Source organism: Bos taurus, chromosome 3 (genome assembly GCF_002263795.3).
Source record: "Bos taurus isolate L1 Dominette 01449 registration number 42190680 breed Hereford chromosome 3, ARS-UCD2.0, whole genome shotgun sequence".
Taxonomy (NCBI): Eukaryota; Metazoa; Chordata; class Mammalia; order Artiodactyla; family Bovidae; genus Bos; species Bos taurus.
In genome coordinates this window covers 95,661,231-95,683,494 of record NC_037330.1, presented here as the reverse complement: position 1 = coordinate 95,683,494, position 22,264 = coordinate 95,661,231, and the positions used below count along the sequence as shown (strand labels likewise).

General features: G+C 38.3%; 1 protein-coding gene across 3 annotated transcripts in view; it reads right to left on the bottom strand.

The window, feature by feature from the left end:
* The window catches only part of FAF1 (Fas associated factor 1), a 497,629-nt gene that overhangs the window by 165,603 nt on the left and 309,762 nt on the right, over positions 1-22,264 (bottom strand). For all 3 annotated transcript variants that reach the window (NM_001046318.1, XM_059884654.1, XM_059884655.1), the window contains one exon: positions 6,614-6,709. In NM_001046318.1, coding sequence (NP_001039783.1) covers positions 6,614-6,709 — 96 coding nt within the window. The remainder of the gene's footprint in view (positions 1-6,613; positions 6,710-22,264) is intronic.

The window sequence follows — 22,264 nt, the reverse complement described above, 5'->3', positions numbered from 1 at the left end:
GACGCACAGTCTCACAGTGGCTAAAACAAAAAACATATCACAGAAAATTAATTACGATGACAAAGTAGAAAGTTAAGTCCCAGATGAAGGGACAAAATAAAATTCCAGAAAAACAACTAAATGAAGTGGAGACAGAACTCAGAATAAGAATTCAGAATAATGATAGGGGAGATGATCCGGGATCTCGGGAAAAGAAGGAGGCAAAGATTGAGAAGATTCAAGAAATGTTTAACAAAGACCTACAAGAACTAAAGAACAAACAGATGAATAATAGGCTAGAAGGAATCAAGAGCAGAATAACTGAGGCAGAACAGATAAATGGCCTGGAGGACAGAATGGTGGAAATAATCGCCACAGAAAAGAATATAGAAAAAAGAATGGGGAAAAAAAAATGAAGACAGCCTAAGAGACCTCTGGGACAGCATTAAATGCATCAATTATTGCATTATAGGGCTCCCAGCAGGAGAAGAGAGAGAGAAAGGACATGAGAAAATACTTGAAGAGATAATAGCTGAAAACTTCCCAAACATGGGAAAGGAAATAGTTAACCAAGTTCAGGAAGCAGAGAGTCCCAGGAAGGATAAACCCAAGGAGAAACAGACTTAGACGCATAGTAGTCAATCTGATAAGAATTAAAGACAGTGATAAAATATTAAAAGCAACAAGGGAAAAATGACAAATAACATAAGAGGGAACTCCCATCAGGCTATCAGCTGATTTCTCAATAGAAACTCTACAAGCCAGAAAGGAATGGCAAGATATATTTAAAATGATGAAAGGGAAGAACCTACAATCAAGAATATTCTACCCAGCAAGATTCTCCTTCAGAGTTGATGGAGAAATCAAAAGCTTTCCAGACAAGCAGAAGTTAAGAGAATTCAGCACCACCAAACCAGCTTTACAACAAATGCTAAATGAACTTCTTTAGCCAGGAAACACAAGAGAAGGAAAAGACCTACAGCAAATAAACCCAAAACAATTAAGAAAATGGTAATAGGACCATTCATATCAATAATTACTTTAAATGTAAATGGATTAAATGACTGGGTGAAAGAAAACATGTGGATGTATGCACTTCCACTTACCACATCACTCTGCTTGATCTGCCCAAACTGTATGTAATTATTTTATACTGTTAAGCTAATTTTGTTTGCTTTGCTTGCAATTGTAATTGACTTTTATTTTTTGTCTGGCTATAGATTGTGAAAACTGATAAACATGTTTTACTACTGTGATTCTGTAACTATTACTCATGTAATACCATTGTACCATGATTGGTCAACAGAAAAATAATAGAACTCTATATCACCTAAACTAGAATAAACTAGGATCTAATAGACAAACCTGTAATCACTTTTTAAAATCCAGATGCATATCAGAATTATCTTGAAATTTTTTGAAAAATACAAATGCTTAGGTATTGCTTTTTCTCCAGAGCTCCGTATTTATGTTTCTAATGAGCAGTCATGTTTAAAAATAACTGGACTATATGATGATCTTTTACTTTTATCTAGTTTGTTTCACTTTTTCTATTTCATATTCAGTGTTTCCTCTCATTTAGTTTATGTTCTCCAATTTCTCCATCTTTTTTTTGATGTTCTTCTTCAAGGCTTTATCAAATGTATTATAAAAGCTTTTGTACACACACACACACACACACATATAAATATGTATAATATATATATATATTTTAGAAAGCTTATGAATTTTTGCCTAACTAAAAAAATTATGACATTTTGGTTGTACTTGTTTGGCTTAGTATGAATAGAATGCTATATTTCTTATTAAAAAATAGATATGCAACAAGAAACAAAGGTTTACTGTATAGCATAGGGAACTATAGTCAATATCTTATAGTAACTTATGATGGAAAAAATTTTCAAAAATAATATATGTGTATTTGTATTAACTGAATCACCTTGATGAGCACCTGAAACACTGTAAGTCAACTATACTTCAAGAAAATATATACATTAAAAAAAAAAACCTGAAACACAAATTTTGGGCAATTATGTGCATTCAATTTCATTTAGTTAGGAACAAGCTCCTTTATGGAAAGACTGTTTTTGTTTATAGCCATATTCCTAACACTTATGCCAGTGTCAGGGGTAAAGATGTAATCAGAATTCACTGAATAACTACTGAATAAATCTTTTCTGCCAATTAAGCCAAAATCTAGGTATTCTTACCCTCTCCCTCTTTCTTCTCCCACAGATCCTGTCTGTCACCAGTCCTACTGATTTTCCTTCCAAAATATATCCTGAATCTATTTCCTTCTCTTTTTTGACTAGTGATGTTCTAGTTTAGGATCTCATTATCTTCTGCCTATACTAGTACAACAGATTCATATCTGATTTCTCTCTCTAGTCTTGCTTCCCTTACATCTAGCCTCTGCACAGCAGTCAAAATGTTTTTCTCTAAAATGTCCATTTGGGAGAAAAAAAAAAAAATCACCCTCCACTTAAAAGTCTTCTGGCTCCCCAGAGTTCCAGTTTCCAACTTGAGATATAAAAACCTATTCACCTTTGTCTCATCTCTTATCTTTCTTTGTCTCCCACTTTATTTTGCATGAATACCAAACTGCACTTAGGTCTCCCCATTCACTATATCAAATCATGCGATTTCCTCCAAATGGAATACTAATCCATGTTTCTTCATTTGGCTGTGACTCATTCTTTTCATTTTCATTTGATATGGATATAAATTGCTCTAGTTCCCCCTCTTCTTCTTTTTTTTAAAAAATATTCATTCACAAAGTATTTATTCTGTGGCTGGTATATACCAGGAGCTTTACTAGGTGTTGGCAATGGCACCCCACTCCAATACTCTTGCCTGGAGAATCCCATGGACAGAGAAGCCTGGTAGGCTGCAGTCCATGGGGTCGCTAAGAGTCGGGCACGACTGAGCGACTTCACTTTCACTTTTCACTTTCATGCATTGGAGAAGGAAATGGCAACCCAGTCCAGTATTCTTGCCTGGAGAATCCTAGGGACAGAGGAGCCTGGTGGGCTGCTGTCTATGGGGTCGCACAGAGTCGGACATGACTGAAGCGACTTAGCAGCAGCAGCAGAGCTACAGAGGTAGATAAGGCAGACAAGGCTTTTGCCTACAAACATTCTTGAAAGTTATAGCACCCCTTTCCCCATAAGTGTGTTTCTCTAGTATCTTATGCTTATCTCACCTTTCTCATTAATTACATAATATGAAAATTTCAGTTTATATTCATTTGATCAGCACAGTAAGTATTCAACAGATGTCTGCTTAACTGAAATTACGAATCAATAGTTTTCACATTAACTATATTTTAAACTTGGGATTTTATTTTTGTTGTTGCTATTCTTGGAGTATTCCTCCTACTCTTACACTATCAACTGAAGATTGGACAACTCTCAAAAAACCTGGGTCCAGCCAGGGGTCCCTGTAATGTCCCAACCAAGCAGCTGGGATGAGGAAAGATAGGTACCTAGCTAAGGTACCTAGAAATATGGAAAGGTCGTTGAAAGGGAGGGGCTCCCCAGGTGGCACTAGTGGTAAAGACCCCATTTGCCAATGTGGAAGACATAGGAGATGTGGGTTCGATCTCTGGGTAGGGAAGATCCCCTGGAGGAGGACATGACAACTCACTCCAGTATTCTTGCTGGGAGAATCCCATGGACAGGGGAGCCTTGTGGGCTACAGTCCATAGGGTCGCAAAAGAGTCACACTACTGATGCAGCTTAGCATGCACATAAGCATTGAAAGGGAGCTCAGGAACAAGGGGAAGATGGGAAGAAATGAGAAAATATTAATTATAAGGAAAATATATTTGCAGGGTTAGAAGGACGATGTAAGAAAGAAAATTCCGCCAGTTAAAGAACACATAAGTACAATGCATAAAATTCAAAACCTGAATTTAACTACTGGTCTCAAATATCTTCTTCCTAACGCAAGGCTGAAGACAGTCAATAGCAAAGTGGTAATTATCTTGAAACACAAAGTCATGTAAAAGAAGGGTTAAAACAAGAGGAAAGAAGTAGAACCACTGGGTTCTACACAGTTCTACACAGTCATAGCTTCTGATTTAATACAGGGTAGATAACAACAGCAAAGAAGGCAATGGCACCCCGCTCCAGTACTCTTGCCTGGAAAATCCCATGGATGGAGGAGCCTGGTAGGCTGCAGTCCATGGGGTCGCTAAGAGTCAGACATGACTGAGCAACTTTACTTTCACTTTTCACTTTCATGCATTGGAGAAGGAAATGGCAACACACTCCAGTGTTCTTGCCTGGAGGATCCCAGGGATGGGGGAGCCTAGTGGGCTGACATCTATGGGGTCGCACAGAGTCGGACACGACTGAAGTGACTTAGCAGCAGCAGCAGCAGCAGCAGATACCAACAGAGATGCTCAACAATGGAACCAGTTGCCTCATGAGGACAGAACCCTGCCATTAGAGATAAAATGCAGATATTATTTTGTGTGAGCTCTTCCAGCACAAAGACTGGGATCCTAATGTTTGGCATGTAGAAGACATTGAAAAAATGTTTAAAATAAATGAGGAATAAATGGATGGGCAAGTATAAGTCAAATAAAAAATTGCTCCAGTTTCATAATTCTATGACAACATAAAAACCAAGTCACAGCTCCTTTCCCATTTCTCACCACTGGATGAAGTGGTATATTTACTTAGCCAGGGAAGGAAAAATAATGGACTCATTCCAGAAAATCAGAGTTAAAGATATCCCCAAGGCTGTGGCTCTCTTAGTTTTACAAAGCTCCCTAACCCCACTCTACTTTCTTCCTTAATTAATCTAAAGTGTATGCCACCCTCTAATACGCTTTTCCTCAATTTATGGCATTGAATTCCTTCCACTGAAAGTGAAAAGTGAAAGTGGAAGTCCCGCATTCACGTCTGACTCTTTGTGACCCAATAGACTATACAGTCTGTGGAATTCTCCAGGCCAGAATACTAGAGTGGGCTGTTGTTCCCTTCACCAGGGGATCTTCCCAATCCAGGGATCGAACCCAGGTCTCCTGCACAGTGGGCAGATTCTTTACCAGCTGAGCCACACACTCCACTGAACGGAATGCCCAAATAACACATATAATGGTGAGGGTGAGAAAAGGAAATGAAATGAAACAGGTAACTGTCACCTCTTAGATCATAAAATCATTAAGAATCCTGGATGGAGCTAGTTGGCTTCCTAATATTAGCAGATTTATTCATTAAAGGGTTGAAGCCATAACTTACTTTAGCCATTAAAAGTATACTCAAGCAATAAAAGGAAATATTTCAATAAATTGTTTTTGGCAGTTTCTGCCAAGCAGTGAAACTCAATATTATTTTTCCTTTCATGAGGAATTAGCGAGATAGTGTTAGAAAAAATGGTGTGGGCTCTTTAAAGGAAATTAACATTTTTAGAAACCTAAAGAAATAGTATAGTAGTATTTACAGTGGGGGGAAAATCTTCCTTCCTTATGGATTTCCAAAAATTGAGTAGCAAATTGTCATTTTCACAGGATGATCATAGATTACAACTTCAGTTATTCAGTCCCCTTTTCTCTTTTACATATTTAAATGATGCAATTACGTATTCAGAGAATAGTGGGAGAGGTTTTGTGGCAGCTTCCATAATAAATGTCCAAAATATTTAAGCTTAAATAAAAATTTGCAACCATATTTTGTATAGAATGTAAATGGAAAAGGTTTTACTGGACTAATTTAAACTTTTGAAGGACTTCCCTGGTGGTCCAGTGGCTAAGACTCCATGCTTCCAACTCAAGGAGCCTGGGGTATGATTCCTGGTCTGGGAATTAGACACCACATGCCAAAACTAAGAGCTCCCATGGGGTAACTAAAGATCGAACCTGCCCCCATTGCACTGGAAGCACAGAGTCTTAACCACTGGACGACCAGTAAGTCCCCCAAAATACTTCTAAAACTGATAAATTGCAATGTCCAGGCTGTCTTTCTCATTCCCTTATACCCGAGTCATGGCTGGACACAGCGCTATTGTACCCAAGGAAAAGATTCTGCCTTTTAAATAGTTCAGACCTGCAAAGACACATACAGGCATACCACATATATAAACATGTTCAATCTCCTTGCTCCTCTTTGTTTCTACAGCACCCTGTAATGCACTGCTGCCACTGCATTTATTACATTTGCCATTATTATTGGTTTACTAATGTATCACCTTTGACTCTGAGCACCTTGGTATAGGTACATTGTTATTCATCTTTGTTCCCTAGTATTGAGGACAATGTTTGGCACACACAATGTGATCCAGCTCAATGAGTTAAAGGACCTTCAGAATGAATTCTAATAAATGTAGTCTACTATACAGTCAGCAACTAAAAAATTCCTTTGTTAGCCTGACAATTCTAAGTAAAAATCATTTCAGCTGATCCACCCCAATTCTGTCTGTTTGAAACATGAAACTTATAGAACAAGAAGAAGCACATTAGCAATAATTTTGCTCGGAAAGTTTCTGCCTTTAAGAATTTACTGAAATGTTATTCATGCTACATTAACTCTACCTATTCTTTGCTGTGGCAGATAAAAGAGAATAGGAAGTGGGCAGGTGAGTGGAGGACAGACGTTATGTTTGATGAAAAGCTAGCAAACATGCTTACCTCTTCAGACTGCTCCCGGGTCTGTGCAGGTGAAGATCTTCTTCCCACTGTAAGTCGATGGCAGGGATAAGAGAGCCCTGATTCAGCAAGACACATCTGCAAAATGTAGAATCCACCATTTGTAAACAAAATGAGGTCATATTTTACAAAAAAATTATATTTAGACATTTTCTATTATTTCTGAAGCAAAATTAAAGTTCACTCTAGTAGTCTAGGCATTACATTCAAAGGAAGGCTTTACAAATCTGAAATTTTTCCACATATAAATGTCACATTGGTCAAGGCTAGTTTTTATCATACAATAGGCTGGCGCTTCAGGAAACTGCAGCAAGCCTAAAATAAAGCTAATCATATACACCTCCCCACCCTACCATGTCTGCTATTTTTCTGAGCAGGAGAATAACACCTCCATTTCTCAATTCCCAAGGCAATACTCTATAATCTTGTTTCAAAGTGTATCTAGAAGACTGTTTGCTGAAGGCATTAAAAAACATTTCTATACAATGTAACAATGTCATTTATGATCAAATCAATATTAATCCACAAGTTCAGATCATTATAGCTGATGAGTCTATAATACTTAAAAAGTACCTAGCACAGTACCTGGCACAGACATTTAGTTTTATTGCCATTATGATCTAAAACACTAACCAAGTTTAGCCAAACCAATGAAATTAACATATATTAATTTCTATTGAATTTTATAGTGGGTCAGATATTAAATAACTATTTTGAGATTTAAATTAAATTTAGGGAAATGAGAACATGTTCAGTTCATGTTCGAGTTCAGTTCCATTGCTCAGTTGTGTCCGACTCTTTGAGACCTCATGAACTGCAGCACATCAAACCTCCCTGTCCATCACCAACTCCCGGAGTTTACTTAAACTCAAGTCCTTTGAGTTGGTGATGCCATCCAACCGTCTCATTCTCTATCATTCCCTTCTCCACCCACCTTCAATCTCTCCCAGTATCAAGGTCTTTTCCAGTGAGTCAGTTCTTAGCATAAGGTGGCCAAAGTATTGGAGTTTCAGCTTTGGCATCAATCCTTTCAATGAATATTCAGGACTGATTTCCTTTAGGATGGACTGGTTGGATCTTCTTGCTGTCCAAAGGACTCTCAAGAGTTTTCTCCAACATCACAGTTCAAAAGCATCAATTCTTCAGCACTCAGCTTTCTTTATAGTCCAACTCTCACACCTATACATGACTACTAGAAAAACCATAGCTTTGACTAGACGGACCTTTGTTGGCAAAGTAATATCTCTGCTTTCTAATAAGCTGTCTAGGTTGGTCATAACTTTTCTTCCAAGGAGTAAGTATTTTCATTTCATGGCTGCAGTCACCATCTGCAGTGATCTTGGAGTCCCCAAAAATAGTCTGTCACTGTTTCCACTGTTTCCCCTCTATCTGCCATGAAGTAATGGGACCAGATGCCATGATCTTAGCTTTCTGAATGCTGAGTTTTAAGCCAACTTTTTCACTCTCCTCTTTCACTTTCATCAAGAGTCTCTTAAGTTCTTCTTCATTTTCTGCCATAAGGTGGTGTCCTCTACATATCTGAGGTTCTTGATATTTCTCCCAGCAATCGTGATTCCAGCTTGTGCTTCATCCAGCCCAGCGTCTCTCATGATGTAATCTGCATATAAGTTAAATAAGCAGGGTGACAATATACAGCCTTGATGTATTCCTTTCCTGATTTGGAACCAGTATGTTGTTCCATGTCTAGTTCTGACTGTTGCTTCTTGACCTGCATACAGACTTCTCAGGAGGCACGTAAGGTGGTCTGGTATGCCCATCTCCTTAAGAATTTTCCACAGTTTGTTGTGATCCACACAGTCAAAGGCTTTGGTACAGTCAATAAAGCAGAAGTAGATGTTTTTCTGGAACTCTCTTGCTTTTTCGACGATCCGGTGGATGTTGGAAACTTGATCCTGGTTCCTCTGCCTTTTCTAAAACCAGCTTGAACATCTGGAAGTTCACAGTTCACGTACTGTTGAAGACTCACTTGGAGAATTTTGAGCATTACTTTGCTAGCATGTGAGATGAGTGCAATTGTGTGGTAGTTTGAGCATTCTTTGGAATTGCCTTCCTTTGGGATTGGAATTAAAATTGACTTTTTCTAGTCCTGTGGCCATTGGTGAGTTTTCCAAATTTGCTGGCATACTGAGTGCAGCACTTTCACAGCATTATCTTTTAGAATTTGAAATAGCTCAACTGGAATTCCATCACCTCCACTAGCTTTGTTCGTAGTGATGCTTCTGAAGGCCCATTTGACTTCGCATTCCAGGATGTCTGGCTCTAGTTGAGTGATCACACCATCGTGATTATCTGGGTCATGAAGATCTTTTTTGTACAGTTCTTCTGTGTATTCTTGCCACCTCTTCTTAATATTTCCTGCTTCTGTTATGTGCATACCATTTCTGTCCTTATTGTGCCTATCTTTTCATGAAAAGCTCCCTTGGTATCTCTAATTTTCTTAAACAGAATGGTTCTATGAAGACCTACAAGACCTAGAACTAACACCCAAAAAAGATGGCCTTTTCACTGTACTGGACTGAAATGCAAAAGTAGGAAGTCAAGAAATACCTGGAGTAACAGGCAAATTTGGCCTTGGAGTACAAAACAAAGCAGGGGAAAGGCTAACAGAGTTTTGCCAATAGAACGTGTTGATCATAGCAAACACCCTCTTCCAACAACACAAGAGAAGACTCTACACATGGACATCACCAGATGGTCAATACTGAGATCAGACTGATTACATTCTTTGTAGCCAAAGATGGAGAAGCTCTATATAGTCTGCAAAAACAAGACTAAGAGATGACTGTGGCTCAGATCATCAACTCCTTATTGCCAAATTCAGACTTTAACTGAAGGAAGTAGGGAAAACCACTAGACCATTCAGGTATGACCTAAATCAAATCCCTTATGATTATACAGTGGAAGTGACAAATAGATTCAAGGGATTAGATCTGATAACAGAGTGCCTGAAGAACTATGGAGGGAGGTTCATCACACTGTACAGGAAGTAGTGATCAAGATCATCCCAAACAAAAAGAAATGCAAAAAGGCAAAACGGCTGTCTGAGGAAGCCTTACAAATAGCTATGAAAAGAAGAGAAGCGAAAGGCAAAGGAGAAAAGGAAAGATACACCCATTTGAATGCAGAGTTCCAAAGAATAGCAAGGAGAGATAAGAAAGCCTTCTTCAGTGATCAATGCAAAGAAACAGAGGAAAACAATAGAATGGAAAGAGTACATGTTACATTTGTCTATAAAAAGAAACTCACAAACACTGAATAGCCTAAAGATGTATTTTTTCCTTGGTGGTAGTAAAATGATACATATTTAATGTAATGATGATATAAAGTGTCTCTATATTATTATTAGAAATAAAATAGGGTATCCATTAGCACACTGGAAACATCCACTGTAACTTTTGGGGAGCTGTGAGTTAAACTGACATATGAGGAAACCCAAATATCTGCAAATTCATAAGTACCAGACTTAATAGTGGGTTAGTTCTAACTACACTTCAACCATGTGTTATAGTTAGGCTAATTATCTGAAGACAAATAATGGAATGGAAAAAATAAATGTCACCTAAATATCTACATAGTTTCAATCATGTGCAGTGTATGCTGTCATATGGATTATACAGAAATCATATCTTTGATTATGGTTATCTTTCTTTTAGCCTCATTAGTGGTTTTTGTTTGTTTGCTTTTGCATCTAGATATTTTGGCAGTGTACTTTACAAATGCTAGAAGACCTGATTAACACAACAAACAAATAAAACTTCACTGATTCTGTCATTTCTATCCACCAACATAATTATCACAATTAGCTCAATTTATTTCATTTCAGTACAAATAAAAGCAAAGCTAAGTTGGATAAGAAGCATAAGCTAAATTTCAAGCCACACTGCTTTCATTTTTCCATTTGAAAAAAGTTCTCCTCCCCCACTCTGAAATCCTCTGGTAATGAAATAGTAATGATGGTAAATGTCACTGACAATCAGAAGCAGTGCAGTGTAATGGAAAGAGACCTGGAGGAGGCAGAAAAATCTCAATTTAAGTACTGCCCAGCCTCCTGATCTTGGAATAGTCATTTCTCTATTCTAAGCTAGAGTTTCCTCTTTTATTAATTGAGGTGAGTAATCCCTGCCCTAACTACTTCAATGGACTCTTGAAAGGGTTAAATAGGATAAGATAAAAAGATGGCTTTGAAACTATATTGAAATAGCCAAAGAGCTTTTTATCACTCCAACAGTCATTATTTTTAGGACTGAGGGAAGAAAAATAGTGATTAACTTCCACTGTGACTATCACTGCATACAGTCCAATCGTAAATCAAAAAAGGATATATTTTAGGAGGAACTGGAGGAAGACACACACTAAAAGTACCTGGCACTACAAATGGACTGGCTTTGTAATGGGCTTGTCTCCACAGTTATCAACATTAACCTTCTTCATTGTTGTTGTTTAGTCGCTAAGTCTTGTCTGACTCTTGCAAACCCATGGATTGTAGCTCACCAGGTTCCTCTGTCCATAAGATATTCCAGGCAAGAATACTGGAGTGGGTTGCCATTTCCTTCTCCAGGGGATCTTCCTGACACAGGTTAGAATCTGACTCTCTTGCATTGGCAGGCAGATTCTTTATCACTGAGCCACCAACTTTTCCCATAGCTACTAATAATTCCTGAAGATAAGAAGACAGTGATCAGTACTTTCTCTTCAGTCTACAGGTGACCAGGTAGGCCTCACTCTGCACTGAGGAAATTAAAGGGTCAGGAATTTTTAAGTTACTAGGTGCCCAGTGCTGATTAAACATAAGGCATTATGTCTATTTTAAAGGAACATATATACCAGTTGGGGAGATTTACATAGGAACAGAGACAGAAAAAGGATAATTACTGCAGTCTCAGTAGAGCTGGGGACCCTTCGGAGGGACAAATTACTCAGTTATTTCAAGAAGTTAGCACCAAAGTTTTGCTATGACTCATGACAAAAACTTATAACAGATGTGAAGTTAGAAGGCTGAGGTTCCAGGCTGGCTAAAGCACTCAAGTTGCCCAATGATAATGGGCAAAATCACTTAGAATTTTTGTACTTCAGGGTTCTTACTTAGAAAATGATGTAATACAATCTGTCCTTAATTTATAAGATAGGGTAATACAATCTGTTCTCTCTCTCTCACAGAGTTGGTATGAAGATCCAGAAAGATAATGTATGTGAAATCAGATGTGAAATCAGTATTATCACTGGAGTATTTATTTTGCAAGAAACTGGAAAAAGAAAAAGATTATGGCTGCAGGTTTGTTTGAGTTTATAGTTTAAAATTTTACATTTAGATATACATACATTATAATAATTAATTAACCTCTACATAAAGGTAATCTTTCACTCACAAGATTGCTTTAACCTAATACAATGAAGGATTGTGACTCATTTCAAAATCTGTTTCAAGTCTTTATTCAGTTTTTTCTGGTTATGTTAGACTTAATTCTCTGACCTTCCATCATGGTAGATGAAGAGATTCAAAATGGGTTCAAAAATTCAACAGAGAATAAAGTCAAGAAACCTTCATTTTATTATTTAGTTCTACACAACTGCCACAAATCTGGGTGTATAATCTTCTGGACACTGAAGGATTGGGAAGACTGACAAAAAAGTACAGTTTTTATGACTAAAATATCACTGGTATCACTCATTGCATATCTTTATGCTAAAATGGGTATGTTGTTGAATGGGTTTTGTTGAAAGGGTTGAATGGGCAAAGGATTTTGTTATATATTTATTAAGACTTTTTCTTAAAGAGTAATTTTAGGTGTACAATAAAATGGAAAGCAAAGTACAGATGTTGCTCATGTTATTTATATAAAATGGCATAGTATAGTCAGCCCGATTTTATCTGCAGGTTCAGCATCTGTGGATTCAAACAACTGCATATTGAAATCCACAGACAGGAAGGCTGATTGTATGCATTTAAAGTTCATCTATGTCTTGCCATGTCTTAAAAGTTCATTTACTTTCAGTGTTGAATGATATTCCTGGATTTGCCGTGGTTCATCCATTCACCTATTGAAAGACATCTTGGTTGCTTCCAGGTTAAGGCAATTATGAATAAAGCTTATATATAAAGTGGAGAGGACAAAAACTTGTAAGTCTACCATTGTAGTAGATTCTATGAGGACAAGAATGGAGCCTGTTTGTCTAGTTATTGCCTCAGTTTATCATTAAGAAAATTGTTAATAATAATTGAGTGAAAAAAGAAAAATGTCTCTGAGATGAAAATAAATGGCTCTAATGCACATGGGAATCAGATATGACTATTGTAACACCTAAAAAACAACAAACTGGAGGAAAGACACAGCATAAAGAAATTCCATAAGACACTCACATCCCTAAAACAACAAAGTACATGATTAGGTTCTATATAAAATTTTCTCACTGAAAAGGTTACCTTTTATTTGAAGGTTTACAAAAGTTCTCATATTGCAGGGTGCTTCCTCAAATACTTCAAGCTGAACTACAACAGACTATTTGAGAAAGAGTATTTGGGAAAGACTATTTGGGAAAGAATTAGCCTGAAATAACGCTTCCCCTCTCCTGTCAATGATGCTTGAGATGCTTACAGAGCACCTCTGTCAGAACTGGTTAATAAAGCAGACAAGGATTCTTAATACCAACTTCATGATTATTCTTAGAGGTATGATCTCACAACTGCAAGTGTTGGAAGTCCTTATAAATAAGTCTTTAAAAGATATTTTGAAGAATGTTTTGGCTTCCCTGGTGGCTCAGACAGAAAAAAATTCACCTGGGTTGGGAAGATTCCCTGAAGAAAGGAATGGCAACCTACTCCAGTATTCTTGCCTGGAGAATTACTAGGACAGAGGAGCCTGGTGGGCTATAGTCCGTGGGGATGCAAAGAGTCAGACATGGCTGAGCGACTAACACTTGGGAAGATGATGATATATACCTGTAAGACAGATGATTACAAACAAAAACTCCACAGATGCCCTAACGATACATAATAGAAATGGTATTACACTAGTACTTTTTCACAAGGTAGGGATAAGGCTGAGCTAATATGTGTAAAGCATTAAGAACATTGTCTAGCCACAGTAGATGCTCAACAAACACTCCTTTTGTTACTCTGTGAATGAGGACTTGTAGTTTGGGATAAAATGACCAGTGAGAACATGAAAACACTGATTCAAAATAATGTTAAATTAATGAATTAATTTGACAGGTATATATTCTATTACATTAACACAGAACGTTTATGTATTTAAACTGTTCAACAAACTCTCCTCTTTTCAAAACTAAGGGATTTTACAGTACTTTTATTTCAAAAATAAGACCACATTTTTAAGCATGATAGCCACAGTAGGGCTTCCTTGGTGGCTCAGAGGTTAAAGTATCTGCCTCCAACGCAGGAGACCCGGATTCGATCCCTGGGTTGGGAAGATCCCCTGGAGAAGGAAATGGCAACCCACTCCAGTACTCTTGTCTGGAGAATCCCATGGACGGAGGAGCCTGGTTGGCTACAGTCCATGGGGTCACAAAGAGTCGGACAGGACTGAGGGACTTCACTTTCACTTTCTACAGTAGGCAAGAATTCAAGCTGATTCTTCCTGTCAGCTGATGACAAAACTGTAATAGGGTAGAACAAATGAAACTCCATATTGGATCTGTTTCTTTTACTTTAAACTCTGTATTCTATTGCTTTTTCTAAAGTTAAGAATGTTGCCTATAGTGTGGAAATAAACAGGAAAGAACATTCTCAAGGTTCTGATCTTCAAAGGTATAATATTTTTCCATTCAAATAGAGACAAATAGCGGCAGAACAGAGAGTAACATTTGTCTTGTTGGAGGTTTACAGGAATATTGTAATCTGACCTACCTATGAGGACAGCTGCAAGAACAAAGGATTCTGGCACCAAGAAGTTTGCAACAACCAATCACATGCCCTCTCCTTTTACTATAAAAGAAGCCTGAATTCTAAGTCAGATATGATGGTTCTTTGGGACACTAGTCCACTATCTTCTCAGTCTGCTGGCTTTCTGAATCAAGTCACTATTCCCTGCTTCAACAACTCAATTTATCGGCCTGTCATGTGGCAAGCTATATAAGTTTGAACTTGGTAACACTAAAAGACAGCAAATTTGTTTTTAAATTAAAGAAAAATGACCCAAATCAAGTAAATCTGCTGTGTTAATGTTAATAAGTAATCCAAGGAAAGTGCAGGCACTTAAAAATTCTGGTGAATAGTTAAAGGAACTCATTCTATTTAACAACAGGGGAAGGCTGAATGTACCATGGACTTTTTAAATTAATAATACACATTTGAAGTCCATCTATGTCTTTTCATGGCTTGAGAGTTCATTTCTTTTTAGTGGGGAAGAATAATAACCCATTGTCTGCATGTACTATAGTTTATTCATCCATCTACCTCCTGAAGGACATATTGATTGCTTCCAGGTTATGGCAATTAGGAATAAAGCTTCTATAAACATCTGTGTTTAGGTTTTTGTGTGGCCATAAGTTTTCCACTCCCTTCGGTAAATACTAAAGAGCACAACTGCTAGATCATATGGTAAGAGTATATTTATTTTGGTAAGAAACTGCCAAACTGTCTTCCAAAGTGGCTGCACCATTTTGCATTCCCACCAGTAATGAATGAGAGTTCCTGTCACTCCATGTTCTCACCAGCAGTTGGTGCTATCAGTGCTCTGGATTTTGGCCATTCTAATAAGTGTGTAGTGGTATTTCACTGTTCTTTTAATTTGCACTTCCTGATGACATATAATGTAGCATTTTTTCCTATGGCTATTTGTTATCTGTGTATCTTCTTTTGGTGAGGTGTCTCCTAAGGTCTTTGACCCTTTTTTTTGAGTTGTTTGTTTTCTTGTTGAGTTTGAAGAGTCTTTTGTGTATTTTGGATAAGAGTCCTATATCAAATGTATCTTTTGAAGATATTTTCTTCCAGTTTGTGGCCTGTCTTCTAACTCTCTTGAAAGCAAGGACTTTAAGAATAAGAGTGTCCTGAGTTCAAAATCACTTTTGCTAGTCACTGTGTGACTATTTACTCAAATAAATATTTTATGTCTCTTAAGTTCAGTTTCTTTTTATATAAAATGGATAACATTACCTCTGCTAACAGGCTCTCTGAGAGGATACATTTGCCACATGTAGATATTCCATCATCTAGTTCAGCTCAGTTCAATTGCTCAGTCGTGTCCGACTCTTTGCGACCCCACGGACTGCAGCACTCCAGGCCTTCCTGTCCATTGAGTCGGTGATGCCATCCAACCATCTCATCCTCTGTTGTCTCCTCCTCCTGCCTTCAATCTTTCCCAGCATCAAGGTCTTTTCAAATGAGTCAGCTCTTTGCATCAGGTGGCCAAAGTATTGGAGTTTCAGCTTCAACATCAGTCCTTCCAATGAATATTCAGGACTGATTTCCTTTAGGATGGACTGGTTGGATCTCCTTGCAGTCCAAGGGACTCTCAAGAATCTTCTCCAACACCACAGTTCAAAAGCATCAATTCTTTGGTGCTCAGCTTTCTTTATAGTCCAACCCTCACATCCATACATGACTACTGGAAAAACCATAGCCTTGACTAGGCAGACCTTTGTTGGCAAAGTAATGTCTCTGCTTTTTAATAAGTTTTCTAGGTTGGTCATAACTTTTCTTCTAAGGAGTAAGCGTCTTTTAATTTCATGGCTGCAATCACCATCTGCAGTGATCTTGGAGCCACCAAAAATAAAGCTGTCACTGTTTCCACTGTTTCCCCATCTATTTGCCATGAGTGATGGGACCAGATGCACTGATCTTAGTTTTCTGAATGCTGAGTTTTAAGCCAACTTTTTCACTCTCCTCTTTCACTTTCATCAAGAGGCTCTTAAGTTCTTTTTCACTTTCTGCCATAAGGTGGTGTCCTCTACGTATCTGAGGTTCTTGATATTTCTCCCGACAATCGTGATTCCAGCTTGTGCTTCATCCAGCCCAGCGTCTCTCATGATGTAATCTGCATATAAGTTAAATAAGCAGGGTGACAATATACAGCCTTGACGTACTCCTTTTCCTATTTGGAACCAGCTGTTGTTCCATGTCCAGTTCTAACTGTTGCTTCCTGACCTGCATACAGATTTCTCAAGAGGGAGGTCAGGTGGTCTGGTATTCCCATCTCTTGAAGAATTTTCCACAGTTTGTTGTGATCCACACAGTCAGGTTTTGGCATAGTCAATAAAGTCATCATTTAGTGAATACTCTTAAATCTACGAAGTTTTTTCTTTACCTTTTACAGAAAGTATTCAGTATTTTCTTAGGAAGACATTAACTATCCCAATTAGTTCTCAAAGTATGGTGTATAGATACAAGGTTCTCTTTAGTCTTGGTTTTTTAAATTTCTACAATGTTGTGTTGGTTTCTGTCATACAACAACATGAATCAACCATAATTATACACATATTCCCTCCCTCTGGAGCCTCCCTTCTTTCCTCTCATCCCTCCCCTCTAGGTCATCACAGAACACCAGAGTTAGCTCCCTGTGTTATGTAACAACTTCCCACCAGTTATCCATTTCACACATGATAGTGTATATATGTTCATGCTGCTTTCTCCATTTGTTCCACTCCCTCCCTCCTTCACTGTGTTCACAAGTCTATTCTCTACATCTGCATCTCCATTCGTTCCCTGCAAATAGGTTCACCAATATAATTTTTCTTAATTCCATATATATGCGTTATTATAACAATATTTTTGTTTTTGTCTTTCTGACTTAGTTCACTCTGTTTAACAGGCACTAGGTTTATCCACTTCACTAAAATTGACTCAAATTCATTATTTTTATGGTTCAGTAACATTCCACTATATATATGTACCACACATCTTCTTTATCCATTCATCTGTTGATGGACATCTGGATTGCTTCCATTTCTTGACTACTGTAAACAATACTGCCATGAACATAGGGGTACATGAGATACAATTTTCAGTAACCTTTTAGGGTTCCCATAAAACCAAAATAATTTTTGAAATAAACACATAGATAGTATTTGATTTTTTCACTGTGTTTATACAGATGGTAAAAAATCAATGTGTGCTAATGTGTGTGCTAAGTCACTTCAGTGTGTGCTAAGTCACTTCAGTCATGTCCAACTTGGTGTAACCCTATGGGGTCATAGCCTGCCAGGCTTCTCTGTCCATGGGATTCTTCAGGCAAGAATACTGGAGTGGTTTGCTGTGTTCTCCTCCAGGGGTTCTTCTTGACCCTGGGATTGAACTTGCATCTCTTATTTCTACCAGCTCTAGCAGGTGGGTTCCTTACCACTAGTGCCACCTGCGAAGCCTGAAAACTGCTGATAACCTGAGCACAAACCAAAGTAGTGATACTATATTGTGTTAAAGTCTTCAATACCATGTATTCATTGTAAAAACACCGATTTCCCTCAAGAATGTTCCTGTTGAATGGGCAATTTTATTAGTTTTAATTAAACCTGACTTGAGTACAAGCCTTTTAATATTCTATGTGACAACTAGGAAGCATGCATAACGCACTCATACTGCACAGCAGAGAATTATGACTGTGCAGAGCGAAAAGCACTTATGTAATTATCTGAGTTGTATTCCGAACCAGCTACTTTTCCCAGGGAACACTATTATTACTTAAATAACTGGCAGACGAACTATGGTTATTCAGATTTAGGTGTTAGGATTTCCCAACAAAATGAATGAAGCAAGCTTGTTATCTCAAGGCACAAATCTGACAATATTAATTGCCAATGACAAAATTTGAGTTTTCAAGATTAAAAATTAAAATTTTGGAAAACCACTGATTGCTACCATGCAATCAATATGCTCCTTAATGCCTAAAGACTTTTCTAATGAGATTGGAGGTGATATTAACAGAGTGATTTTTTTTGACATTATATAATGCTCTTTTTCAACATTAGAAAATGTGTGTAATTCGGAGGACCAACACCCTCCAAATAACAATGAATGCATGACATTTACAAAATTATGCATGGATAAAGGATATACTCCATGAACAGTATGAAAAGGCAAAATGATAGGATACTGAAAGAGGAACTCCCCAGGTCAGTAGGTGCCCAATATGCTACTGGAGATCAGTGGAGAAATAACTCCAGAAAGAATGAAGGGATGGAGCCAAACCAAAAACAATACCCAGTTGTGGATGTGACTGGAAATAGAAGCAAGGTCCAACACTGTAAAGAGCAATATTGCATAGGAACCTGGAATGTCAGGTCCATCAATCAAGGCAAATTGGAAGTGGTCAAACAGGAGATGGCAAGAGTGAACGTCAACATTCTAGGAATCAGCAAACTAAGATGGACTGGAATGGGTGAATTTAACTCGGATGACCATTATATCTACTACTGCAGGCAGGAATCCCTTAGAAGAAATGGAGTAGCCATGATGGTCTACAAAAGAGTCAGAAATGCAATACTTGGATGCAATCTCAAAAATGACAGAATGATCTCTGTTCGTTTCCAAGGCAAACCATTCAATATCACAGTAATCCAAGTCTATGCCCCAACCAGTAATGCTGAAGAAGTTGAAGTTGAATGGTTCTATGAAGACCTACAAGACCTTTTAGAACTAACACCCCAAAAACATGTCCTTTTCATTATAGGGGACTGGAATGCAAAAGTAGGAAGTCAAGAAACACCTGGAGTAACAGGCAAATTTGGAATACGGAATGAAGTAACAGGCCTTGGAATACAGAATGAAGCAGGGCAAAGACTTACAGAGTTTTCCCAAGAAAATGCACTGGTCATAACAAACACCCTCTTCCAACAACACAAGAGAAGACTCTATACATGGACATCACCAGATGGTCAACACCAAAATCAAGACTGATTATATTCTTTGCAGCCAAAGATGGAGAAGCTCTATACAGTCAGCAAAAACAAGACCAGGAGCTGACTGTGGCTCAGATCAGGAACTCCTTATTGCCAAATTCAGACAAATTGAAGAAAGTAGGGAAAACCACTAGACCATTCAGGTATGACCTAAATCAATCCCTTATGATTATACAGTGGAAGTGAGAAATAGATTTCAGGGACTAGATCTGATAGAGTGCCTGATGAACTATGGACGGAGGTTCGGGACATTGTACAGGAGACAGGGATCAAGACCATTCCCATGGAAAAGAAATGCAAAAAAGGAAAATGGCCGTCTGAGGAGATCTTACAAATAGCTGTGAAAAGAAGAGAAGCGAAAAGCAAAGGAGGAAAGGAAAGATATAAACATTTGAATGCAGAGTTCCAAAGAATAGCAAGAGATAAGAAAGCCTTCCTCAGGGATCAATGCAAAGAAATAGAGGAAAACAACAGAATGCGAAAGACTAGAGATCTCTTCAAGAAAATCAGAGATACCAAAGGAACATTTCATGCAAAGATGGGCTCGATAAAGGACAGAAATGGTATGGACCTAATAGAAGCAGAAGATATTAAGAAGAGGTGGCAAGAATACACAGAACAACTGTACAAAAAAGATCTTCATGACCCAGGTAATCACGATGATGTGATCACTCACCTAGAGCCAGACATCCTGGAATGCGAAGTCAAGTGGGCCTTAGAAAGCATCACTACGAACAAAGCTAGTGGAGGTGATGGAATCCCAGTTGAGCTCTTTCAAATCCTGAAAGATGATGCTGTGAAAGTGCTGCACTCAATATGACAGCACATTTGGAAAACTCAGCAGGGGCCACAGGACTGGAAAAGGTCAGTTTTCATTCCAATCCCAAAGAAGCAATGCCAAAGGATGCTCAAATAACGCACAATTGCACTCATCTCACACGCTAGTAAAGTAATGCTCAAAATTCTTCAAGCCAGGCTTCAGCAATACGTGAACTGTGAACTTCCAGATGTTCAAGCTGGTTTTAGAAAAGGCAGAGGAACCAGAGATCAAATTGCCAACATCTGCTGGATCATCGAAAAAGCAAGAGAGTTCCAGAAAAACATCTATTTCTGCTTTACTGACTATGCCAAAGCCTTTGACTGTGTGGATCACAATAAACTGTGGAAAATTCTGAAAGAAATGGGAATACCAGACCACCTGACCTCACCTCCTGAGAAACCTATATGCAGGTCAGGAAGCAGCAGTTAGAACTGGACATGGAGCAACAGACTGGTTCCAAATAGGAAAAGGAGTACATCAAGGCTGTATATTGTCACCCTGTTTATTTAACTTATATGCAGAGTACATCATTAGAAACGCTGGGCTGGAAGAAGCACAAGCTGGAATCAAGATTGCTGGGAGAAATATCAATAACCTCAGATATGCAGATGACACCACCCTTATGGCAGAAAGTGAAGAGGAACTAAAAAGCCTCTTGATGAAAGAGGAGAGTGAAAAAGTTGGCTTAAAGCTCAACATTCAGAAAACGAAGATCAAGGCATCTGGTCCCATCACTTCATGGGAAATAGATGGGGAAACAGTGGAAACAGTGTCAGACTTTATTTTTTTGGGCTCCAAAATCACTACAGATGGTGACTGCAGCCATGAAATTACAATGTCAGACTTTATTTTTGGAGGCTCCAAAATCACTGCAGATGGTGAGTGCAGCCATGAAATTAAAAGACGCTTACTCCTTGGAAGAAAAGTTATGACCAACCTAGATAGCATATTGAAAAGCAGAGACATTACTTTGCCAGCAAAGGTCCTAGTCAAGGCTATGGTTTTTCCAGTGGTCATGTATGGATGTGAGAGTTGGACTGTGAAGAAAGCTGAGCACCGAAGAATTGATGCTTTTGAACTGTGGTGTTGGAGAAGATTCTTGAGAGTCCCTTGGACTGCAAGGAGATCCAACCAGTCCATTCTGAAGGAGGTCAGCCCTGGGATTTCTATGGAGGGAAGGATGCTGAAGCTGAAACTCCAGTACTTTGGCCACTTCATGCGAAGAGTTGACTCATTGGAAAAGACTCTGATGCTGGGAGGGATTGGGGGCAGGAGGAGAAGGGGACGACAGAGGATGAGATGGCTGGATGGCATCACTGACTTGATGGACGTGAGTCTGCGTGAACTCCGGGAGTTGGTGATGGACAGGGAGACCTGGAGTGCTGCGATTCGTGGGGTCGCAAAGAGTTGGACACGACTGAGTGATTGAACTGAACTGAACTGAGAGGATATACTCAAAGTGCGAGACAGATCAATGGATCTTGTAACAAAGTACAAAACATACATTGATATGGTACCAGATTCCACATTGAAACTAATCTTTAGAAAACTGTAACTTGTCAAGTTCTAGTTTAGTATCAAAAAAGAATATCCACAATTGTCTGAAAAGACTATTAAATACTCTTCCCTCTTCCAACTACAACTCTGTGTGAGGCCAGAATTTCTTCATATACTTCAGGGGTCCCCAAATTCTGGGATCTAATGCTTGATGATCTGAGGTAGATATGATGTAATAATAATAGAAATAAAGCACGCAATAAATGTAATGTGTTTGAATGATCCCGAAACCATCACTTCCCACCCCTCAGTTCGTGGAAAAATTGTCTTCTACAAAACTCCCTGGTGCCCAAAAGCTTGGGGAATGCTGATCATACGTCAATGAAAACAACATATCAGAATAGGCTGAATTCAGAAGCTATGAGAATCTAATTGTCTTCAATTAA